Consider the following 19,517-nt stretch of genomic DNA (forward strand, 5'->3'; position numbering starts at 1 on the left):
AGCAGGCTAAAATCACTCTAAATAAAGAATAATAGTATTGCTGGATTTCACATCATGACATTATGAGATCAGCATTAGGTACTGTAGTGTCTCTTCAAAGTAGTTGTTCATCAAGCATTATAAGATCAGTTCTCGTAAACTGTATATAGGTTCTACACATGTATGAGTCTCAACATGTATTTCTATCCTTTCTATATTAGAGGGAGAAACAAGACAAAGCAAGATAAAACAAAACATTTTCCTATAAACACATGAAACGAAAAAGTCATATAAAACCACTGTACGAGGTGTTTTAATGGTTACTGTGTTGTCTCTTGTTATCTTCAATAGAATTGTATATATCATCAGACGTAGTATAATTGAATATAGCAGTACATAACAATATTAATAAAAACAAAACTTTGTAGATAGTGTAAAACTACAAAAACAGGTAATAATCAAACCAGAATGGGTATTGTAGTGAATCTTGTCATCTTCAATATAATTATCTATACTCTCAGACTTGATACTAATCAATCATAACAGTTTTGAATAAAATCTGCCAATACCAAACAGCAATCAAACAAAACCAGATTTGACTAAGGTCAGTCATGGTAAAACAGTACAAGTTATACAGGGCTCCAGATTAAGATAGGAAATTAAGGACGATTACTGAATTATATCCTGATATTTTTGGGATAGCTGTCTCACCCTCAGATCTAGTGCAAGTAGACAAACTGGGACAATATAATCTGTCTAAGCAGAGTGGTGTAAGTAATGTGGGTTTTAAATCTTGATTAAACTATTAACAGTATCCTCTGCCTTCTTTTTTAAGACTATTCCTCCCTTTCACTCCCCCAGGGTGTTCTGTGCATTTTTTGGTCTCACCACCTCCCTCAGTTTTTAGATTGGTGGGGGGAACCTGCTATTACCTAAGTGGTTCCAAACCTTCTTCCTCTTGGACTTGATCTCAAATTGTATTCCTTTACCTATTAAAGCCTGTCTTTCCAACCTATCTGCAGGTGCTGGTTGAATTACCCCATTAAACTCTGATTCCCTGTCACATAGAGCATTGTTTTCTCATATTTGATTTTCGGTCCGTAAACCCTTTTTCAGGTTAATTATATTTCCTATAAAGAGCATCTGGGTGGACCCTACCTCCTGATCTACTCTGCTGTGTTTCTCTCTTTTTTCTTTCTTTCTTTCTTTTTTTTTTTTTTAGTATATCAAGGCCATCTATATTAGAGATTGTAGCCAACCTTCTCTGCCTCATTTCTGTTGTGCTCCTTTTCTGCCATTAATTGTCTGTTTTTCTCCGTCATTCCACTTTCTGCTCCATTCATTGAGGCCTCTCTGCCACTGTTCCTGAAATCCTGGTGCTTTAATCTCTCTCTAGAATGTCCTGTAGTATCCTCTGTAGGGTTGAATTGGTGGCTGCGAATTCCCCCAATTCTTCTTTATCTTGGAAGCATCTCATTTCTCCATTAATTTCCTGGGACATTTTTTGCAGGGTACATCAATCTGGCCTCGAGGTTATTTTCTTTCAGGACTTGGAATACTTTGCTCCACTCTCTTCTCGATTTGATGGTTTGTGCCAAGAAGTCTGCAGTAATTCTGATGGGCTTTCCTTTGTAAGTAATCTGTTTCTTGTCTCTGAAAGCTTTTAATATTCTGTTCTTATATTGTATTTCTGGGATCTTGATTATTATATGCCTGGGTGTAGTTCTGTTTTGGTTGTAGGTGGCTGGAGTTCTGTATCCCTCATACATCTAAATATCTTTTCCTTTTCCTATATTTGGGAAGTTTCCCTTAATTCTGTGAATAGCCCTTGTAGTTCCTTTGTTTGTGCCCTGCTTCTTCAGTCATATTCTTTATTCTTAAGTTGTAGATCCTCTTGTCGTCTTCTAGCCTTTGTATTGTTACTGCCCGTTTCTTTGTTATTTTTAAGCAAGTTTTCCTTTCATGATCCCACATTGCAAACCTGTCTTCAAGTTTTGATAATCTATCCTTCGTTTCTTTCAAGCAGTTTTGCTAGCTTTCAATGGAGTTTTTAATTTCCTGGGAATCTCTTTGAACCTGCTTCATGTATTCTATGTTTTCTTTATATTCTTCATTGAACGTTTCTCTCCTTTTTTTGTGTTCCTCCATTCTTCCATCTGTGTCTTCTTGAGAGGTGCTTAGCATTTCTTAATCTACTTATCTCTTGCTTTATTTGATTAAATATTTCACTTTTGAGCTTGTCTATCAGGTCCTGAAGATACCTCTTTTTTTGCCCATTGATGCCATGTCTGGTATTGCATATTTGCTGCCTTCAGTCTCTTTTTTTTTGTTTCATCCTTTTGTCATCCTTTTTGTTTCTTCCATGCAGGCGTATAGAGGAGGTTCCAGTCCCTTTCCTTGTTGGTTACGGTGGTTCTGAAGCATGCTGGCCAGGTGATCCTGCCCACTCCAGTGTGTTATTGAAGTGCAAAAAGAGGCAGCCTATGCTGGCTCCTTCCCTCAGGTCATCAACCTGCTGAGGCTTTCACTGTGTTAGTGTGCACTGAGCATAGGGAACTGGTTTGGGACAACTTATTGGATCTCAGCCAGGGGCATGACCTAGGCCAAGTATACCCCATCAACCTCGTCTGGGATGGGAACAACTGATTGAAGTCACTGCTATTCCTTATTCCTGTCAGTCCTGCCTGATTCCAAAATGTCATCCTGTTGGTGCCCCTTTCCCATGGAAGGGTTTTATTCCCGGCACTCACCGCAGGTCAATGCAGGTCCCTTGCTGGCTTCATTCTCTTTTGGGCTCGCCTACCTCCAACTTCAGTGTGACTGCACTTTTAAGTGTGACTGTGGGTTCCAGGCAGTGGGAATTCGGGTGGCTCAATGAATCACGGCCATGCGAGTTCAGGCACTGCAGCAAGAGCACCAAGTCTTAGCTGTTCCAATAGTAGCCCAGGGACTGCATGTTTGACTGTTTTTTTCCCCTTTGATTTTTTCCTGGGTCTAGAGGATCCATCTCCTTCTGTCTGTGATATTTTATTTCGGCATCTGAATTGTCTGTCTCAGGGAGCCTCTGTATTCTGCTGTTATCTATCTGCCATGATTGCTAAACTCCGATATATAAATTTAATGCAGATCAATTAGCTATTTAAGCCACGCATGGTGGTGCATGCCTGTAAATCCCAGCAGTATAGGAGTATAGGAAGCTCTAGGCAAAAGGATCACTACTTTGTGCCCAAGGTGTAGCTCAGTGCAAAGGCCTTGAGTTCAATCCAGAGTACCACCAGAAAAAAAAGAGCCTTAATAATATGTTGACAAAGGTAGCATGTAATTTCATAAAACAGTCTTAAAGATTGGGGATGCACCTTGTGAGTCATCGGAGTGTTTATAAAGTTGCCATGATAAAGTCATTATTCTTTTGAAAATGGACAAGTAAACCAGGATAGAGAACCCAGATACAGATTTTATTAATGGAAAAATAGTAGGTTATCATTTGTTTTTGTTCACTTGATCTATCTTATAGAGGCAGTGGTATATTGTAGGCTCCCTTTATTTGTGTTTCTTCCCAGGCCTGATAGATTTTGTTTTATGAAAGTTCTTCCTGTGATATCCAATTGGTCTTAGAATCTAGGCTAGTTTTTGAACTTGCTTAAGTAACTGATACCTAAAAACTGCACATACTTATGTTGTATCCCATGGTATTTTGATTCATGTATACATTATATGATGCTTTATTCAGGTTAAACATACATATTTGCTGGACTGTCCACTTGGGGGACCCACTTCTGTCCCTCTTAGAAGTTTGCTTTCTCTCAATAAATACTTCCTGCTCTTAAAAACAAAACAACAACAAACCATGTATTTCCTCAAATCTTCATCATTTCTTTATGGCAAAAACATTCATATTCCTTCTAGCCTTTTGAAACATACAGTGCATTACTTTCTCTAGCCTCTGATAAAAGCCCCATGCTACTCTCAACTTTTTACAAGATTCACTTTTTAATATTCTACATAGGAGTGAGATCACATGGTACTTGTCTTTCTGTGCCTGTTTTATTTCACTTACAGTGATCTCCAGGTTTGTCTGTTTTGATGTGACTAATAGGGTTTCATTCTTTTTTATGGCTGAATAGTATTCTGTGATATATATATATATATATATATATATATATATATATATATGCATGCCAAATTTTCTTTATCCATGCATCAATTGATGGACACTTTGGTTGCTTCAGGTCCTTGGTTCTTTTGAGTAGTGGGTCAGTAAATATAGTAGTGTAGATATCTCTTTGATGTATTGATTTTTCTTGTAGCTATATACTAAGCAATAGGAATACTGTATTATATAATAGTTTTTTTTTTAATTTGTTGAGGAAGCATGCCACTATTCTCCATAATGGTCATATTAATTTACATTTCTACCAACAGTGTGAAAAGGTTTGTTTCTTTTTCTCTATGTCTTTGCCATCTCTTATCATTTGTCTTCTTGACAGTAGCTGTTCTTACTGGATTGAGGCAATAAGTCATTGTGGTTTTGATTTGCATGTTTTCTTGATCACTAGTAATGTTGAGCATTTTTTCCATATACGTCTTGGCCATTTCAATGGCTTTTAAAGAAATGTTTATTTTCATTGAATTATTTGATGGTTTTTGCTACTGAGTTTTCTAATTCCTTATATATTCTCAATATTAACTCCTTGATAAAGTATAGTTTGCAAATATTTTGTCTTGGTGTATAGATTTTTGTCTTTTTTTTTCTTCTTCTTCTTTTTATTGGTACCAGGGATCGAACTCACGACCGCCTGCTTGCAAAGCAGATGCTTATGTCGCTGAGCTAAATCCCCAGCCCCATAGATTTTGTCTTTATTCTGTAATTGTGTTGAGAAGAAGCCTTTTAGTTTGATGCATTTGTATCAAAAATTGTCAGGTTTTGCTTTTTTTCTTCTGAACTTTTTGAATGTTATCTTAAATATTAATGCTTCTGTTCTTTTTTTTTTTTTTAATCGGTACCGGTGATTGAACTCATAACTGCCTGCTTGCAAGGCAGATGCTTATGCCGCTGAGCTAAATCCCCAGCCCCAAATATTAATGCTTAACGATGCTTTGTGTTTCTGTTGTGACGGTTGTAACATGTCCCTCTTTATTTCTGAATTTGACACTTTCTTTTTGAAGAACCAGCCCTTCGTTTTATTAACTGTTTTTAGTTTGTATGCCATTTATTTCTGCCCTGTTCTTCATCATTTATTTCTATCTACCGGTTTTGTTTTTTTTTTCAAGCCTACAGCACCCAGTATTCCCAGGTGGTCTCCCATCCAAGTACTAACCAGGCCCGACCCTGCTTAGCTTCCGAGATCAGACGAGATCGGGCGCGTTCAGGGTGGTATGGCCACAGACCTATCTACCAGTTTTGCATTTGGATTATTCATGTATTTTAATATACAGTGGTAGGTTGTTTGAGATCTGCTTTGTTTTTCATTTTTTTGATTGCTATAAACTTATTTTTTAGTACTGCTTTTGCTCAATCCCATAGATTTTGATATGTTGTTTCCATTTTCATTTGCTTAAAGAAATTTTTAAATTTCTTTTGTGAATTTTTTCCTTCTACTATTGGTTGTTCAACAGTAAGTTGTTTAATTCTGTATAATTGTCTAATTTCTGTATATGATTCTGCAGAGAAATAGAACCAATAGAATATGAATATGAATATATATGGATTTATTAGATCATGTCACATGAGCTTAGGTTCAGAAGTCCCACAGTGTCTGTCTGCAGGCTGGACAGCTGGGAAATTGGTAGCCACTCAGCCCGAGATGAAGGAAGCCTCACAATGGAAGCCTAGTCTGAGGGCCACACCTGAATCAGACAGCTGGGACTGTAGCCTTGGGCTCCACACTTGGTTTTGACTATCTGTGTGTCTGTTTCTGTTCTCTGTCTTGTCTCATCTCTTTCCTCCCTCCTTCCTTTCTTATTAATTAATTAATTCATATTTTGAGGCAAGGTTTCCCTATGTAGTTTAGATTGCCCTTGAATTCACTTTGTAGCCCAGGCTGGCCTTGAACTCATTGCAATATTCTTGCCTCAGCCTCCCAAGTGTTGGGATTACAGAAGTACACTACCATGTCCAGCTTGACTTTTTAAAAATTGCTTTCTGAGGTAAGTGTATTGAATAATTTCTCTGAGTTCTTGTGAAGCTTGTTGAGGTTCCTGAAAACAGCTCTTTTAAATTCTCCATCTGAGAGTTGGTGATTACTGTGTGATCATTTGTGGCTCCTATACATATGGCGGGGGTTGGGGGGAAGAACCATTAGATACCACCAGGCTTGTATAAGAGCAACAAGGCCTGGAATTTATGACTCAAAAGATAAGTATAATTTTGGAATGACTCAAGAGGGCAGAAATGATCTTATGCTAAGAAGACTCTTGCCCTAGAGTGTTTTTTGAATTTAGTGGTTTTAGTTTTAGTCTTGGTGAGTGGGAGAGGAAGGCCCATCCCAAAGAGTTAATGAGAAGTCTCAGATGGTGATACTGATAATCCCATGCCTTGGTTTATCTCTTAGGAAAGTATGCAAAATTAGCCACTGTGAGTTTGAGATCCCTAACATTTTCTCTTGCTCCATTTTTATTATTGAGTATTTTATAGTATTTCTAATGTAACGATACCCTCCTCTGCCAATATAGCAGAGTCCAAGTAGTTAGCAGATTTTGTTTTGTTACCTTTTTCTCTTTTCTACAAGTAAGTCCTGAAATCACCTCTGCAGTGTCTGATTTATTTATTTATTTATTTTCATACTTTTAAAATTATGCCTATTCTTTTAACTCATCCCCACCTCTTAAAATTAAATGTCCTCTGAAATTTCTTACCTAGTTTTTGTTCTGACCCCTGCCAGCGTATCTTTCCAGTGTTTTCAGATTTGGCATGGATTTGACCCTTGTTACTGTTACCCCAAATCACCTTTAGGGCCCTTCATCAGACTTCCTTTTCCTTGTTTGTAATTTTCTTAGTCTGCCTGCCTTGCCATAAAGCCCTATGACTGGAGGGGAGTGAGAGTGTGTACACTGGAATTGAGTGATTTTTCTCTTTTATTTTTATTTGCAATTGTGGCATTCTATAATCTTCAAATTATATAACCAGTGTGCTTTGGTACAGAATTTAATTTTTTCCCCTTATATTTGAGTATAGAGAACACTTCCCGGTCTTCCTCATGGTCCAGGAAGTTTATATTTGTAATCCCTTGGAAAAGTTACTGAAATTCTAGCAAGTTAATTCCAATCTACCACTTCCAGTGCAACCCCTTACCTGCTATACAGAGTAGCCATGGAGCAAGAGAACAGAATAAAGACTTAATGAAGGCATATTTATAGGTGTGGGAAACCAAAGGGTTCCTAAATCGGACCAGGATGAAAGTTCACCATAACAAAGTCTAAACCCTGGTTTTATTAATTCTCAGTGAGGGAAGTAACTCGGTGATGAGTTGCTTTGAGAGTGGAAGAAGGTACGTGAGTACTCTGAACTGGGATAGGTAGGTACCCTGAAACCACCTGTGCAGTATGCAGAGAAGGATATGTAGAAAGAATAATTTCACAACACAGTATGAGGTAGTATCTGATGTTTAGGGGTTGGTGCTTCAGCTCTGATGTGTAATTTATTATGCCCTGGGAAGTCATAGCCTCTTATCTCAAGGCTCGATCCCAGATTCCAGCTTGCATCCAGCATAGAGCCTTGTGGTTCTCCTCCTTGCCTGGCTCATGTGCTTCTTGGGAGGCTACGGGCTGAGGCAGCACTGACTTGTTGCCTTGCTTGAAAGACTACACATCAGCACCTCCACCGATTTGCATTGCTTAAAGCCAGTTGAAGGGATAAGGAAAAGTGCCAGTCAGCTCTGTTACAGATTAATACATGGAAATAGGACCAGTTTAGCCCAAGTGGAGATAATGGATCTTCTTTAAAGGAGAGTCCAGGTGATCCTCCACATTTGAGGAAAGAATTCTGGCAGGATAATGTGCAACTGCCATGCTTGACTTCTTTAAAGTCTTAGATAACTAAATAAATGTTGGTGGCATAATTAGCCATTCCTCCGGAAACAGTTTCACATTGTATAGCGTTTATTAAAATTTCAGAATGAACACAGAAGCTCTAGTTCTAAATGGCCTGAAGGTGCATTTTTTTAAAAAAAAATAAAAACAAATATCTCTAAAAATTATAGCAAATGCCTGTGTAATTTGATCATGGGCATGGGGTGGAAGTGCTGTTTGACCAAGGGTGAAAAACAGAAGCTTTAACAGAAACAATGTGTGTATATATGCAAAAGAGAGAAGAAACATTTACAGTGTTGACAGACTATAATAACACACACACACACACACACACACACCCCACACACACACACACGTGCATGCTCATGTGCTTCTATCTCTCTTTACAAGTTGACCAGATAGGAGAATGCTTGAATAAACATGTCCCAAGAAGAGTTTATTCAAAGGACCAATGAGCATAAGATATTCAGAGTGATTAGTAATCAGGAAAATATAAATTAGAACAGCAACATATCCCTTTACAGTTATCAAATAGGCAGAATTTAAAAGAGTGATATTACCTATGGCTTGCAGTAATGGATGGGTGTAAGTACTTTTATGTGCTTTGCACAATAGTAGTGTTTAGTAAAGACTTAACTGCATTTCCCCAAAAATAGGACCTTGCTGGAAAATAATCAGCCTTAAGAATAGAGATAAAACATGCCAACTCCTATAAGTCTATCCTTACCTTACCTGCTGTACAGAGTAGCCATGGACTAAGAGAACAGTAATGGCAAGTGGGCAGCACAGATATCCTGGGAAAAAAAATTTCTAGCCTGAAAAAATATGGACTGTTCTGTATGTCCAGTAAAAACAACGAGACCAGTGTGTCTGGAGCCAAGTAAACAGGCAAGCAGGAGGTGAAGTCCAAGAGGTAGTGGATGGGCTATGTTGTATATAACCTTTATTAGCTATTTTAAGAATTGTGCCTATTAACCTGAGAGGGGAAACCATTGAGGGTTTTTAAAGAGAAAGAAGAAATTTCTTGCACACATATATTTTAGTGTTTTTTCAGTTCTAGGATATCCATTTACTTTGTAAAATTTTATAACTGGTGAATTTTTCCATGTTTTCATCATTTATAAAGATATTAAAGTTAGACTGCCTTAAGATCTGTTTTCTTAGTTTGTGGTGTGATATCAACTTCTAGGCATGCTCGGTAATGCTATTTATTTATTTATTTATTTATTTATTTAGGCAGAGCCTCAATATGTGTAGTATAGGCTTGTCTTGAACTTACTTATGTAACCTAGGCTGGCATTGAACTCATGGAGATACTCCTGCCTCAGTCTCCTGAGTGCTGGGATTATAGATGTATGATTCTGGTAATTCTTTATTAAGTGCCCAGCATTGTGTATAAAAGTTAGACACTTTCCCCAGTGGGCAGTTGGAGGAAGGTTGAATGAATGTTTGTAGTTTTGGTAAGGCTCAGATTCCGTTTTATTTGTTTAGCTTTTGGGTGCTAGCCTTTCTGAGCTGTTATCTAAGAACCTTGGCACATTCACTCTGGGGCTGTATCCTGCTGGTCCTCAGCTTGAGTTTCTTTCTCTGTCACAGAGACCTGTGACAGTGCTGAAACTCTGCTCTGCTTTTTGGGGGCTTTCTGCTTAGTTCCTAGCCTTTTGTCTTATGTAGCCTTAGAATTTAGCAGACATTCTAAGAGGACTATTTCCCCATATCTCATTTCAAATTCTAATCCTAGATTCTCAAATCTAGTTGTTTTTTGTAAGCTCAGTACAGCCAAAAGCTGTGCTGGATTCTCTTATCTTTAAGCAGTTACTGTCTGCAGAGGCAAATTTTGATTCTCAGCCTCCTACTCTGTGCTTAGAACTGGCAGATATACCCAAGGGAAACACATCCTTTTTTAAATTCCTTGTACCCTATAGTCATTATTCAGTTCCCCAGGTCCCTTCAGAACTCCCCTGTGACTTTAAACAGATTACAAAAGCTATCTGTGCTTCCCAGTTATTCTTGGCCAGAGCATTGGCATCCTAGTCACTTTTCTGTGGGACAGAATATCTGACACCCACAACTTTTAAAGGAGGAGAGGTTTATTTTGGCTCAGGTTTCAGTCCTTTGAGACATTGCATTATGTGCCAGCCATAGCAGAAACAGCATGGTGGAAGGTACTGGTGGAGGAAAGCTGTTCACTTCATGGCAGACAGGAAGCAGAAAATTAAAGGAAAAACCAGGAAGTGAGATCAGCCCTTCCAGATCACTGTCACAGTGACCTTCCCCTTCCTACCAGACCCCACTTACTTATAGCAAGTCAGATATATTTCCTGCTTCTTCCAAATGTGTGAGGTTTTGAAAATCATTTGAGATCTAAATCATAACAGTTGGTCTATGCCAAAGCTAGCCCATCTGACTTAGAAGAGATGCCTGACTTAAATTTCAGAAGCTTTATCTACCTTATTAAAAGAGACCAGAGGGTGGTAAAGGTTGAGGCAGAGAAACCTCTCTGGAGGTTCTTTCAGTTGACCTATGAGTTGATGGCTTGGAGCAGTGGAGTTGGGTTCAGGATATAGTTTGTGAAAATAGGGCTCACCAATGGAATTTAGAGTGTTAGGACAGATTCAGTGAAGATCTTCAAGGATCTAAGTAAGACAGTGGTGGTGAACATATGGGATACATATTACTTGTTTTTCTTTTAAGATGAAAGATATTAAGGTATGATTTGTTTTTCTAAACTGAAGCCTCAGTATTAAGGTTTAATTCCTGTGTTGGCACTTTGTGATATGTAAGTGGGCTTTGGGTTGCAGTTTGGGTACTGATCTCTGAAAGATCACCATCACTGGATAGTGATGGGCTTGCGAATTATTGAGATGAGGGACAGATTTGAGTTCTAGTGGTGATTGTGTGGTAGATTAGGAGTTCAAGTTTAGACATGTAGACTTTTAAATGCCCTTTAGGTATCTATGTGGTGAAGCAAAGAGAATAATTGTATATATGAGTTTAGGGAAGAGGTCTTGGTTAGAGATGAAATGTGGGAGTCACGTGACATTAGAACCTGAAGGGAAAAGGATCATCTGAAGAAATCACTATTTTTTAAAATAATTTTTTAGAAGAAAAGTTCCTGTATCTCTTCACCCATTTCTCCTTAATGTTAATAAAACCATGGGTTTATCAAAGCTAAAATATCACGATTGGTACAGAACCATGAATTCAACTCCAGACTTCATTTTCATTTCACCAGCTTGAAATCACTAATTGTAATATAAGGTGGAAGTTTAGAAACAGTTAACAAATCACCCATATAAGTTTTTGACTTTTCTCCTTTCCCCTTATAGAACTAATGGCTGAAGAATAAATCAACATGGCAACTATGGTTCCACCAGTGAAACTGAAATGGCTCGAACACCTGAACAGTTCCTGGATTACAGAAGACAGTGAATCTATTGCTACAAGAGAGGGAGTTGCCATCCTGTATTCTAAACTAGTCAGCAATAAGGAAGTAGTACCTTTGCCCCAACAAGTTTTATGTCTCAAAGGACCACAGTTGCCAGATTTTGAACGTGAATCTCTTTCAAGTGACGAACAGGACCATTATTTGGATGCACTTCTTAGCAGCCAGCTAGCACTAGCAAAGATGGTTTGTTCAGATTCTCCATTTGCTGGGGCACTGCGAAAACGCCTGCTTGTACTCCAGCGTGTCTTCTATGCACTTTCTAATAAATACCATGACAAAGGAAAAGTGAAACAGCAGCAGCATTCTCCGGAGAGCAGCTCTGGTGCAGCAGATGTCCATTCTGTTAGTGAACGTCCTCGGTCAAGCACTGATGCACTTATAGAAATGGGTGTTCGAACTGGTCTAAGTTTATTATTTGCACTTCTGAGACAAAGTTGGATGATGCCTGTGTCGGGACCTGGCCTTAGTCTTTGCAACGATGTTATTCATACTGCAATTGAAGTTGTGAGCTCTTTGCCACCATTATCTTTAGCCAATGAAAGCAAGATTCCTCCTATGGGTTTGGACTGCTTATCACAAGTAACAACATTTCTTAAAGGAGTAACTATTCCCAATTCTGGGGTAGACATTTTAGGTCGTAGATTAGCTTCTGAGTTGCTGCTTGGTTTAGCAGCTCAGCGAGGCTCTCTGCGGTATCTTCTTGAATGGATAGAAATGGCTTTGGGGGCTTCAGCAGTTGTTAATAACATGGAGAAAACTAAACTACTGTCAAGCCAGGAAGGAATGATCAGCTTTGACTGCTTTATGACTATCCTAATGCAGATGAGACGTTCTTTGGTATGTACTTTAACTGTCAACTTTACTTACTTCTTTTTTTGGGTTTTTAAGGCAGAGTCTCACTCTGAAATCCAGACTGGCCTTAAACTCATTATGTAGCTCAGGCTGGCCTTGAACTTGAGGTGATCCTCCTCCCTTAACCTCCCAAATCCTGGGATTATAGGTATGTGCCACCATGCCTGGCTGTAAATGTCAATTTTCAAGTTTGTAACAATTTTTGAGAAAGTCACACCAGCTTTTAGTGAATTAGTGATAAGTAAATGATTTAAAAGTTCTTCTGGTGTTTGGTAGTTAATATTTATGTACTTTGTATGAAAAACTCATACATATTGATAAGTAAGGACAGACTAATTGGTACAGAATTAAGACCACTGGATTAGGAAGCAGGTTTACTGTTTTAGTTTCAAGATTTATGTGAGTGTGGGAAATTCATTTAACTTCTGAATACTTATAAACTCATGTAAAATGAGGGACCTTGCCAAGTTAATATGAAAGTCTTTCTAAAACATGTGCAATTTCATCCTTGGTTCCCAAGTTTTGTTAATCACTTATGTTACAACAACTGTTAGTCTACAGCCTGGGGTTATAGGCCTGTGGGTGCTGTTTCTGCCTTCATAGAGCTAACAGTTGAGTAGGGTGAGAGAAACAGTACATACAAAATTTCAAGTAGAGAGAAGTTCTAAGATGAAAAATGAAGAACACAGGGAATGGAGAGTGACAGACTCAGGGAAAAGGCTGTGAGGTGAAAGATGCACTATTTTAGTCAGTGTGATTAAGGAAGGACTCTGCATTGTGACATATGAGTGGAGACCTGAAAGAAGGGAAATGATGAGCTAAGCAGGAGTCTGAAAAGAGTATGTCATCAGAGGAAATTGCTTGACTGTCATAACCTTGCACACCATATTAAAGAACAAACAACATAGTGTAGTATCTAGTAAATTTCAAGAATTTTTAAGACTGAAATTAATACTTTTGTGAAAACCAAGGATAAAAATTTGAATATTAAAATACTAACTTGGAAGAGTAAGACTCAAATATTTTTAAACTGACTTAATTCAGTTAGGCTACACTGTCAGTCTTTTTTTGCTGTTTTCTATTGCAAAATATTAACTAATGGATTTATTAGTTAAAACAGTTAAATATGTCACTAATAGATTATGTGTCTAAGGCCTTAGCCTACAAATACCCTTCTTATAAGGAAGAGATTACCTCAGAAACCTAGACCACTGATTGATAGTGTAAATTGCTCTGCAAACCTAATAAATCTTTATAGTAAATGTGTATACTTACTTGTATGTTTTATTCTTCATTTAATTAGCCTGCAATATTCCATACCAAGAAAAGAAGGAAGAGAATTCATTTTGTTGAGTGCCTACCATCCAGCACCACATACTTTATGTGCTGTCTCATTCAGTTATCATGTTAAGTGTGAGGCAGATGTTAATTACTCTGATCTTGAAGATGAAACAAATTTGGTAGCTTGGATTTACAAATACATTGAACAACAATGTAATATAACAGGTACTCCAGATTTAAGCACATAATAGATCAGGCATAATATTAAATAGTTCTTATGACTCTCAATCAGTCTGCAAAGCTTATTATTTTTTCTGATTATTCTATGCAGTTTTTATTCCATTTTTGCTAAATTGATTCATTTTTCCCCCCATTAATGACTACTTTAAAAGTAGATGTAAAATATGTTTATTTTATTGCTGGATTTTCAGCTTTATCTCCACTTGGCCTCATTCTTGGGCAAACTACCAAGCATACCTAGTCAGAAGTCACCTACCAACTGAAGCTCATAGGGCTTCAAGGCCATATAGTGCCCTGTAGCATAGCTCCTTGTTGGGCCACTGGTGTTCTAGAAAACTACATTGCTTTCTGCAGAATCATGCCTCTATTCTGGGGAAGAAGTCTGTGTGTTTGATTTAATTTGTCTCTCTCAAAGTTACCTCTGACCTGCATTAGATATCAATTAAATTAAAACTCAGATTGGTTTTAGGGGAAAGGAATGGTTATTTAATTGAATTTTGTATTAGTTATTGCTCCTTGTGTAGCGAATGACTGAATCTGATGATGATCTTGATCTCCAGAACTCAAGTTTCTTACCCTTTACTATGTACTCTGAGAACTCAGACTACGTGAGCCTCTCCTGCTGTGTTAGACCCCATGTGACCTGAATGTCCTTACCATGAGTTTCTTGACCTCTGTATGACTGGGATAGGATTTGAATTGTAAGATACAGGGAGCTGCACATAACCATCAGTTCATTACCAAAGTCTAACAAAATAAGTTCAATCTGTGAATTATGTTTATTTGTGTGATTCTTAAACTCAGCTACCCAAGTATATATTTGAGTAGGCACATATAAAATACTCTTTAAATAAGAGTAGAGGGAAAAGAAAGTTATTCATATTGTAATATAAATGTACATCTTCAAATTCTAAAAAAAATAAACCATAATATAAACTCCTTTGGCATTTGATGCCCTTGAATGTTTACTGGAAACTTGTTCCAGATATTGTTAGGTGCTGGGTTAAAAAACATCTGTGTCTTTACTTTAGCTAGATCGTGATTTAATGGAAGAGGGAGACATACACATTTCAAATTAAAGATAATGGGATGACTAGTAAAGGTCTGCATTGGAAGAGGGTTTATGAACATAAAAAGTGGGCCTTACGAAGGAAGGTTCTTTACATTAGTTGAAAGATAGAAGGAATTAGTCTGCTGACATGAATTGCATGAGTGGGATTAGGTGGGGAAGGGAAAATCAAAATTCACAAAGTGACCAGGGTGTGGGAAGCAGCAAGCTCCTGGATATGGGGGCGTAGAATGGGATGAGATGAGGCTGTGAGCTAGGCAGGTGCTATATCCCGTGCTGTATGATTTGGGCACTTAACTTGTAGGCAGTGGAAAGTCACTGAAGCAATTTTGAGAAAAGACAGAACCTTAAGGAAATGTACTCCCTCTAGTTGTACCTCCTTGTCTGAATACCTTAGACAAATGTGGGGGGAAAGGTATTATATTATTTTGGATGGTAATTTTTTAAGACAAAGGTAATTAAATGGATACTTTAGAAATCACAACTTTATGTTGCTTTAATTTTTACTTGGACTGTTGTACTTTGTATCATATATTAATGGTATATGAAGTTACACATTTAATCAACTGTCTTGCACAACTTAATTTCTTTAAAGATGGATAATTTTAGTTGTTTCTAGTTATGCAGCATATTTATAAAACACACAGTACTAACAATTCTGTGTAGAGTGGATTGTAGAGATGTCTCTAATCTTGACTGGGGTAGACTCATCCTCAACTAATTGACTTTTCTTGGAAAAGGAAATAAACTAGTGACAATGTGTATTACATGGAATTTGCAGAATATTTTATTAGTTTAGGTTTTTCTTTTATCTATTTACTTTTTTAAGTATTGAAAATCATAGACCCTTACACTTGTTAGGCAAGTGCTCTACCACTGAGCTATAGTCTAACCTTGGTATAATATTTTTAAATTTAGCAAGAATTAATATTCCTAGTATTCTCTTTTTCAGTGTACATAATATTAAATACTGCTGTCAGTTTTGAGATCTTACTATGTGTTGGACAGGCATACATGATCTGTCTTCCCAGTTGTATCTAAAGATGAGTCATGTGACTAGTAAGTATGCAGCCTAGATTTAAACCTAGATTGGTCACTATTGCTGTTTTCAGCATTGTCCTAGAAAAGTATGAAAGAGGGATTATAATGGCTTTGGTGCCAGCTACCATAAAGTTACAGCAGTTTGTTCCTCATCACTTGATTTAGTGATCACAAGAGGTTGCCTTTAAATAATGGAGCCACATATCACAATTGTGTTTTCCCCAGAAATGCTGTGCAGCTAATTAAACAATTTAGAGAGGTTGTGCCAAAGTATTGGCTGCTCTAGCAACACAATATATATCTAGGGACTGGTTATTTCCTGAAACATTCAGCTTTTTGTGTGGTTCCAACCCTCCATGTCAAAATATGAGCCTCAGAGAGTAGCATGAGCATCACCTGGGATTTGTTAGAAATGTAGACTCTTGATGGTCGTGATGGTGCACACCTGTAATCTCAGCTGTTTGGGAAGCTGAAGCAGCAGGATCATCAGTGTAAACCCAGCCTGGGAAATTCAGTGAGACTTGCTTAATCCCTGATCTCCCAGTAAAAAGACGTAGGATGTAACTTATTAGTATTAGAATGCCCTTGAATTTGACTCCCCATACTGAAAAAAGAAGAAAAAAAGCAAAATCTCAGCCCTGTCTATACTTCCTGAATCAGAATCTGTATTTTAACAAGATTGTCAGGTAATTAGTATCATTAAAACTTGAGAAGCCCTGCCTAAAGTAGTTACGAAGAAAAACTGACTTGGCAACTGAAGGTGACCCAGTAATAACAGAAGTAGCTAAGTTGGGCACAGTGGCACACACCTATAATCCTAGTTACTGGGGAGGCCGAGGTGGGAGGATTACAAATTCAAGGTAGCCTAAGCAATTTAGAGATCCCTGGTTAGAAAAACACGAAGAAGAAAGGAAGGGAAAAAGAATGAGAGAAAGGAAGGAAGGAAAGAAAAAAAAAACTAGCTAAGTAGAACCAAAAATGTAGAGATGGCAGCATATTCTATGATTGGAAGAGTCTGATTAGCTTATTGACAGCAAGCAGAAGAAAATAGTTATAAATGATAGTTAATGATGGGGTGGGGGGAACAGAGCCTGATGATAGGAAGGTTTGCCTATCAATTGTTTTATCTCTGATCTTCACTGTCAACCCAGGCTTTACATTTTAAGTTTATAAACACTTTTGAGAAATGGGAAAGGGAGCCATCTGTAAAGCAAGAAAGTACTGAACTGTTTAGCTTTGCTGGGGTAAGGAAAGTTGTCTGAAGGGTCATTTACTTGGGCTTCATTGTAGGAGTTTTTATTTTTCTTTCTTCTATTACTAGAGCTTTGAGCTGCATCCCCAGCCAGTTTTATATTTTGGGTGAGGGTCTTGCTGAGTTGTTAAGTTCCCCAGACTGGGCTCAAGTTTTTGATCTTCCTTTCTCAGTCTTCCAGAGTACTGGGATCACAGGTGTGTACCACCACACCTGACTCCATTGCACAAGGTTTTGAAGGCAGAGAATTTCCAGAAGAAAAGTTCTGCACTGTAACAGCTGTTGGAGAATTCCAAAATGATTCGTGTTTAAGTGATACAAGAGTTTTTAATGTGTGTATCTTCCCAGAAGATATAGGTTGATAGATATTTCACCACTGTAAGCTGGATGCAGTGTTTGTGTCCAGTCCTAGCTATTCATGTAAGTGAAGCAGGATAAATGCTTGAGCTGAGGAGTTTGAGGCCAGTCTGGGCAATATAGCCAGGCTAAATTTTTAAGAAAAACAAAATAAAACACCATAAGTTGATTTTTTTTGGTGACATAGAAGGCAGATGAATATGTAGAACAACAATGAAAGCTCTGCAAAACTTTAATGTGTTATGAAACTTTAAAAATTCTAAGTTGGATGTGGTAGCACCTGCCTATAATCCTAGTATTCTGGGAGACTGAGGCAAGAGGATTGCAAGTTGGAGCCCAGCCTGAGCAATTTAGCAGATTAGCAAGATCTTCTATCAAAATAAAAAAGGGCTGGGAATGTAGCTCAGTGTTTCTGGGTTCCATTCCCAGTTGCAAAAAAAAGAGAAAAAAATTCTAACTAAACTTCGTTAGAATTAAATACTATGGATATTTTATTTGAAAACATTGATTGGGATTTTATATTTGGTTCAAAATAGTCATTTCTTTTATTATAGGAATTACAAAGTTGTAAGTGTAAAATACTTTGCATTGATAAAAGCATAGAATGGAATCTTGCAGGGCATGTAAGTCAACTTTTCCTCTGTGGTACTTTCATATTGTATATCTACCAAGTAAGTGGTCATCTGATTATATGTTTACAATGTAGTATCTTTTGAAATAAAATCACAAGTAAAATTTTCACAATTATAGCATTGAAAAGTCATAGAAAGAACTTGACATTTATGGTGAAATTTAAGGTGCCATGGATATGGTTCACTTTCTACCATTTTTCATTAAGGTAATGATTTCTCTCACTGGGCCTTGCTATGGCAAACATGTCCCAGAGAAATCTGTAAATCTTTTAAGTGTAGTAGGAAAAAGATGCTTTGTTGTTAGTGTAGACACAAACTGACTCCTGGAATATCAGTTATGCTGAAACTGAGAAGATAAGGATAGACTTTTGCCTCTCTGGATCATTACCAAAGATGGCTGTATTCTACTTATCCCTTGGGGCAGGAAAGTAAGACAGCCCTGGGGGTTCACAGGAAGTTACCCAAAGAACATTTTACTACCTGTTCCCTTTTTTTTTTTTTTTGCCATTTTTAGAATCTTGTGACCCTTTGAAATGAATCAGTATTTAATAAATGAATCATGGAGAGATTGGGCGTTAATTTTCCATCTGACTCAATAACCAGGCCTTTTATTACACTTATGTGTGTAAAAGTTACTTTCAAATGTTAGGATTTGGTTCCACTGTGCACAGTCATATAAACAGTCCTCAGGGTTCAGTGGCAGAGCACTTGTCTAGTGTGTCCAAGACCCTCAACACAATCCCCAGTACCACAAAAAACAAGTGAACAAACAATAAACAAACATGTAAATAATTCTTAAAATAGACATTGTTTGCATGGAGTATTTTAGTGATTTTAAATATATTATATTCTCCTTCCCATGCTGTATACTGCAATGTTTAATTACAGGGGTCATCTGCTGATCGGATTCAGTGGAGAGAACCAACCAGAACATCTGATGGCCTGTGCTCACTCTATGAGGCAGCTTTATGTCTCTTTGAAGAGGTATGTAATTATCATGGATTTTGCATTAAGTATTACTTCATCTTTAAATACTATAGCATGTACTTATCCATTAAAAACATGTATTTGGAGAAGGAACTAAAAGTACAATCCAAAACAAAGGCTCCAAAAGAAGGTGGCATGAGTGATTGCCTCTAGAGAGTTGGATTCTAAGGTGTTTGGGCCAGGGGTGGGAAAGAAATATTTTCACTGTATGTTTTTTGAATATTGGATCATGTACTGGTAAATTTAATTGAGAAACTTATTATTTATTATTATTTTATCTTTTTGAGACAAGGTGTTGCTGTGCAGTTCAGGCTGGCTGTGAGCTCATTTTGTAGTCCAGGCTGGTCTCCA

General features: G+C 37.5%; 1 protein-coding gene and 1 non-coding gene across 11 annotated transcripts in view; one reads left to right on the plus strand and one right to left on the minus strand.

Annotated features, from left to right (window-relative positions):
- Positions 1–19,517, plus strand: part of Herc1 (HECT and RLD domain containing E3 ubiquitin protein ligase family member 1) — a 224,833-nt gene that overhangs the window by 54,493 nt on the left and 150,823 nt on the right. For all 10 annotated transcript variants that reach the window (XM_063246766.1, XM_063246775.1, XM_063246770.1 and 7 more), the window contains exons 2-3: positions 11,337–12,292; positions 19,068–19,163. In XM_063246766.1, the coding sequence (XP_063102836.1) occupies positions 11,363–12,292; positions 19,068–19,163 (1,026 nt within the window). In that variant the 5' untranslated portion in view covers positions 11,337–11,362. The remainder of the gene's footprint in view (positions 1–11,336; positions 12,293–19,067; positions 19,164–19,517) is intronic.
- LOC111753845 (5S ribosomal RNA) lies at positions 5,249–5,367 on the minus strand. The gene has a single exon (XR_002788624.1). It is a non-coding gene; the product is annotated as a 5S ribosomal RNA (ribosomal RNA).

Source organism: Cavia porcellus, unplaced genomic scaffold, assembly GCF_034190915.1.
Source record: "Cavia porcellus strain 051 isolate PalLab524CR breed Dunkin Hartley unplaced genomic scaffold, mCavPor4.1 scaffold_4, whole genome shotgun sequence".
NCBI lineage: Eukaryota > Metazoa > Chordata > Mammalia > Rodentia > Caviidae > Cavia > Cavia porcellus.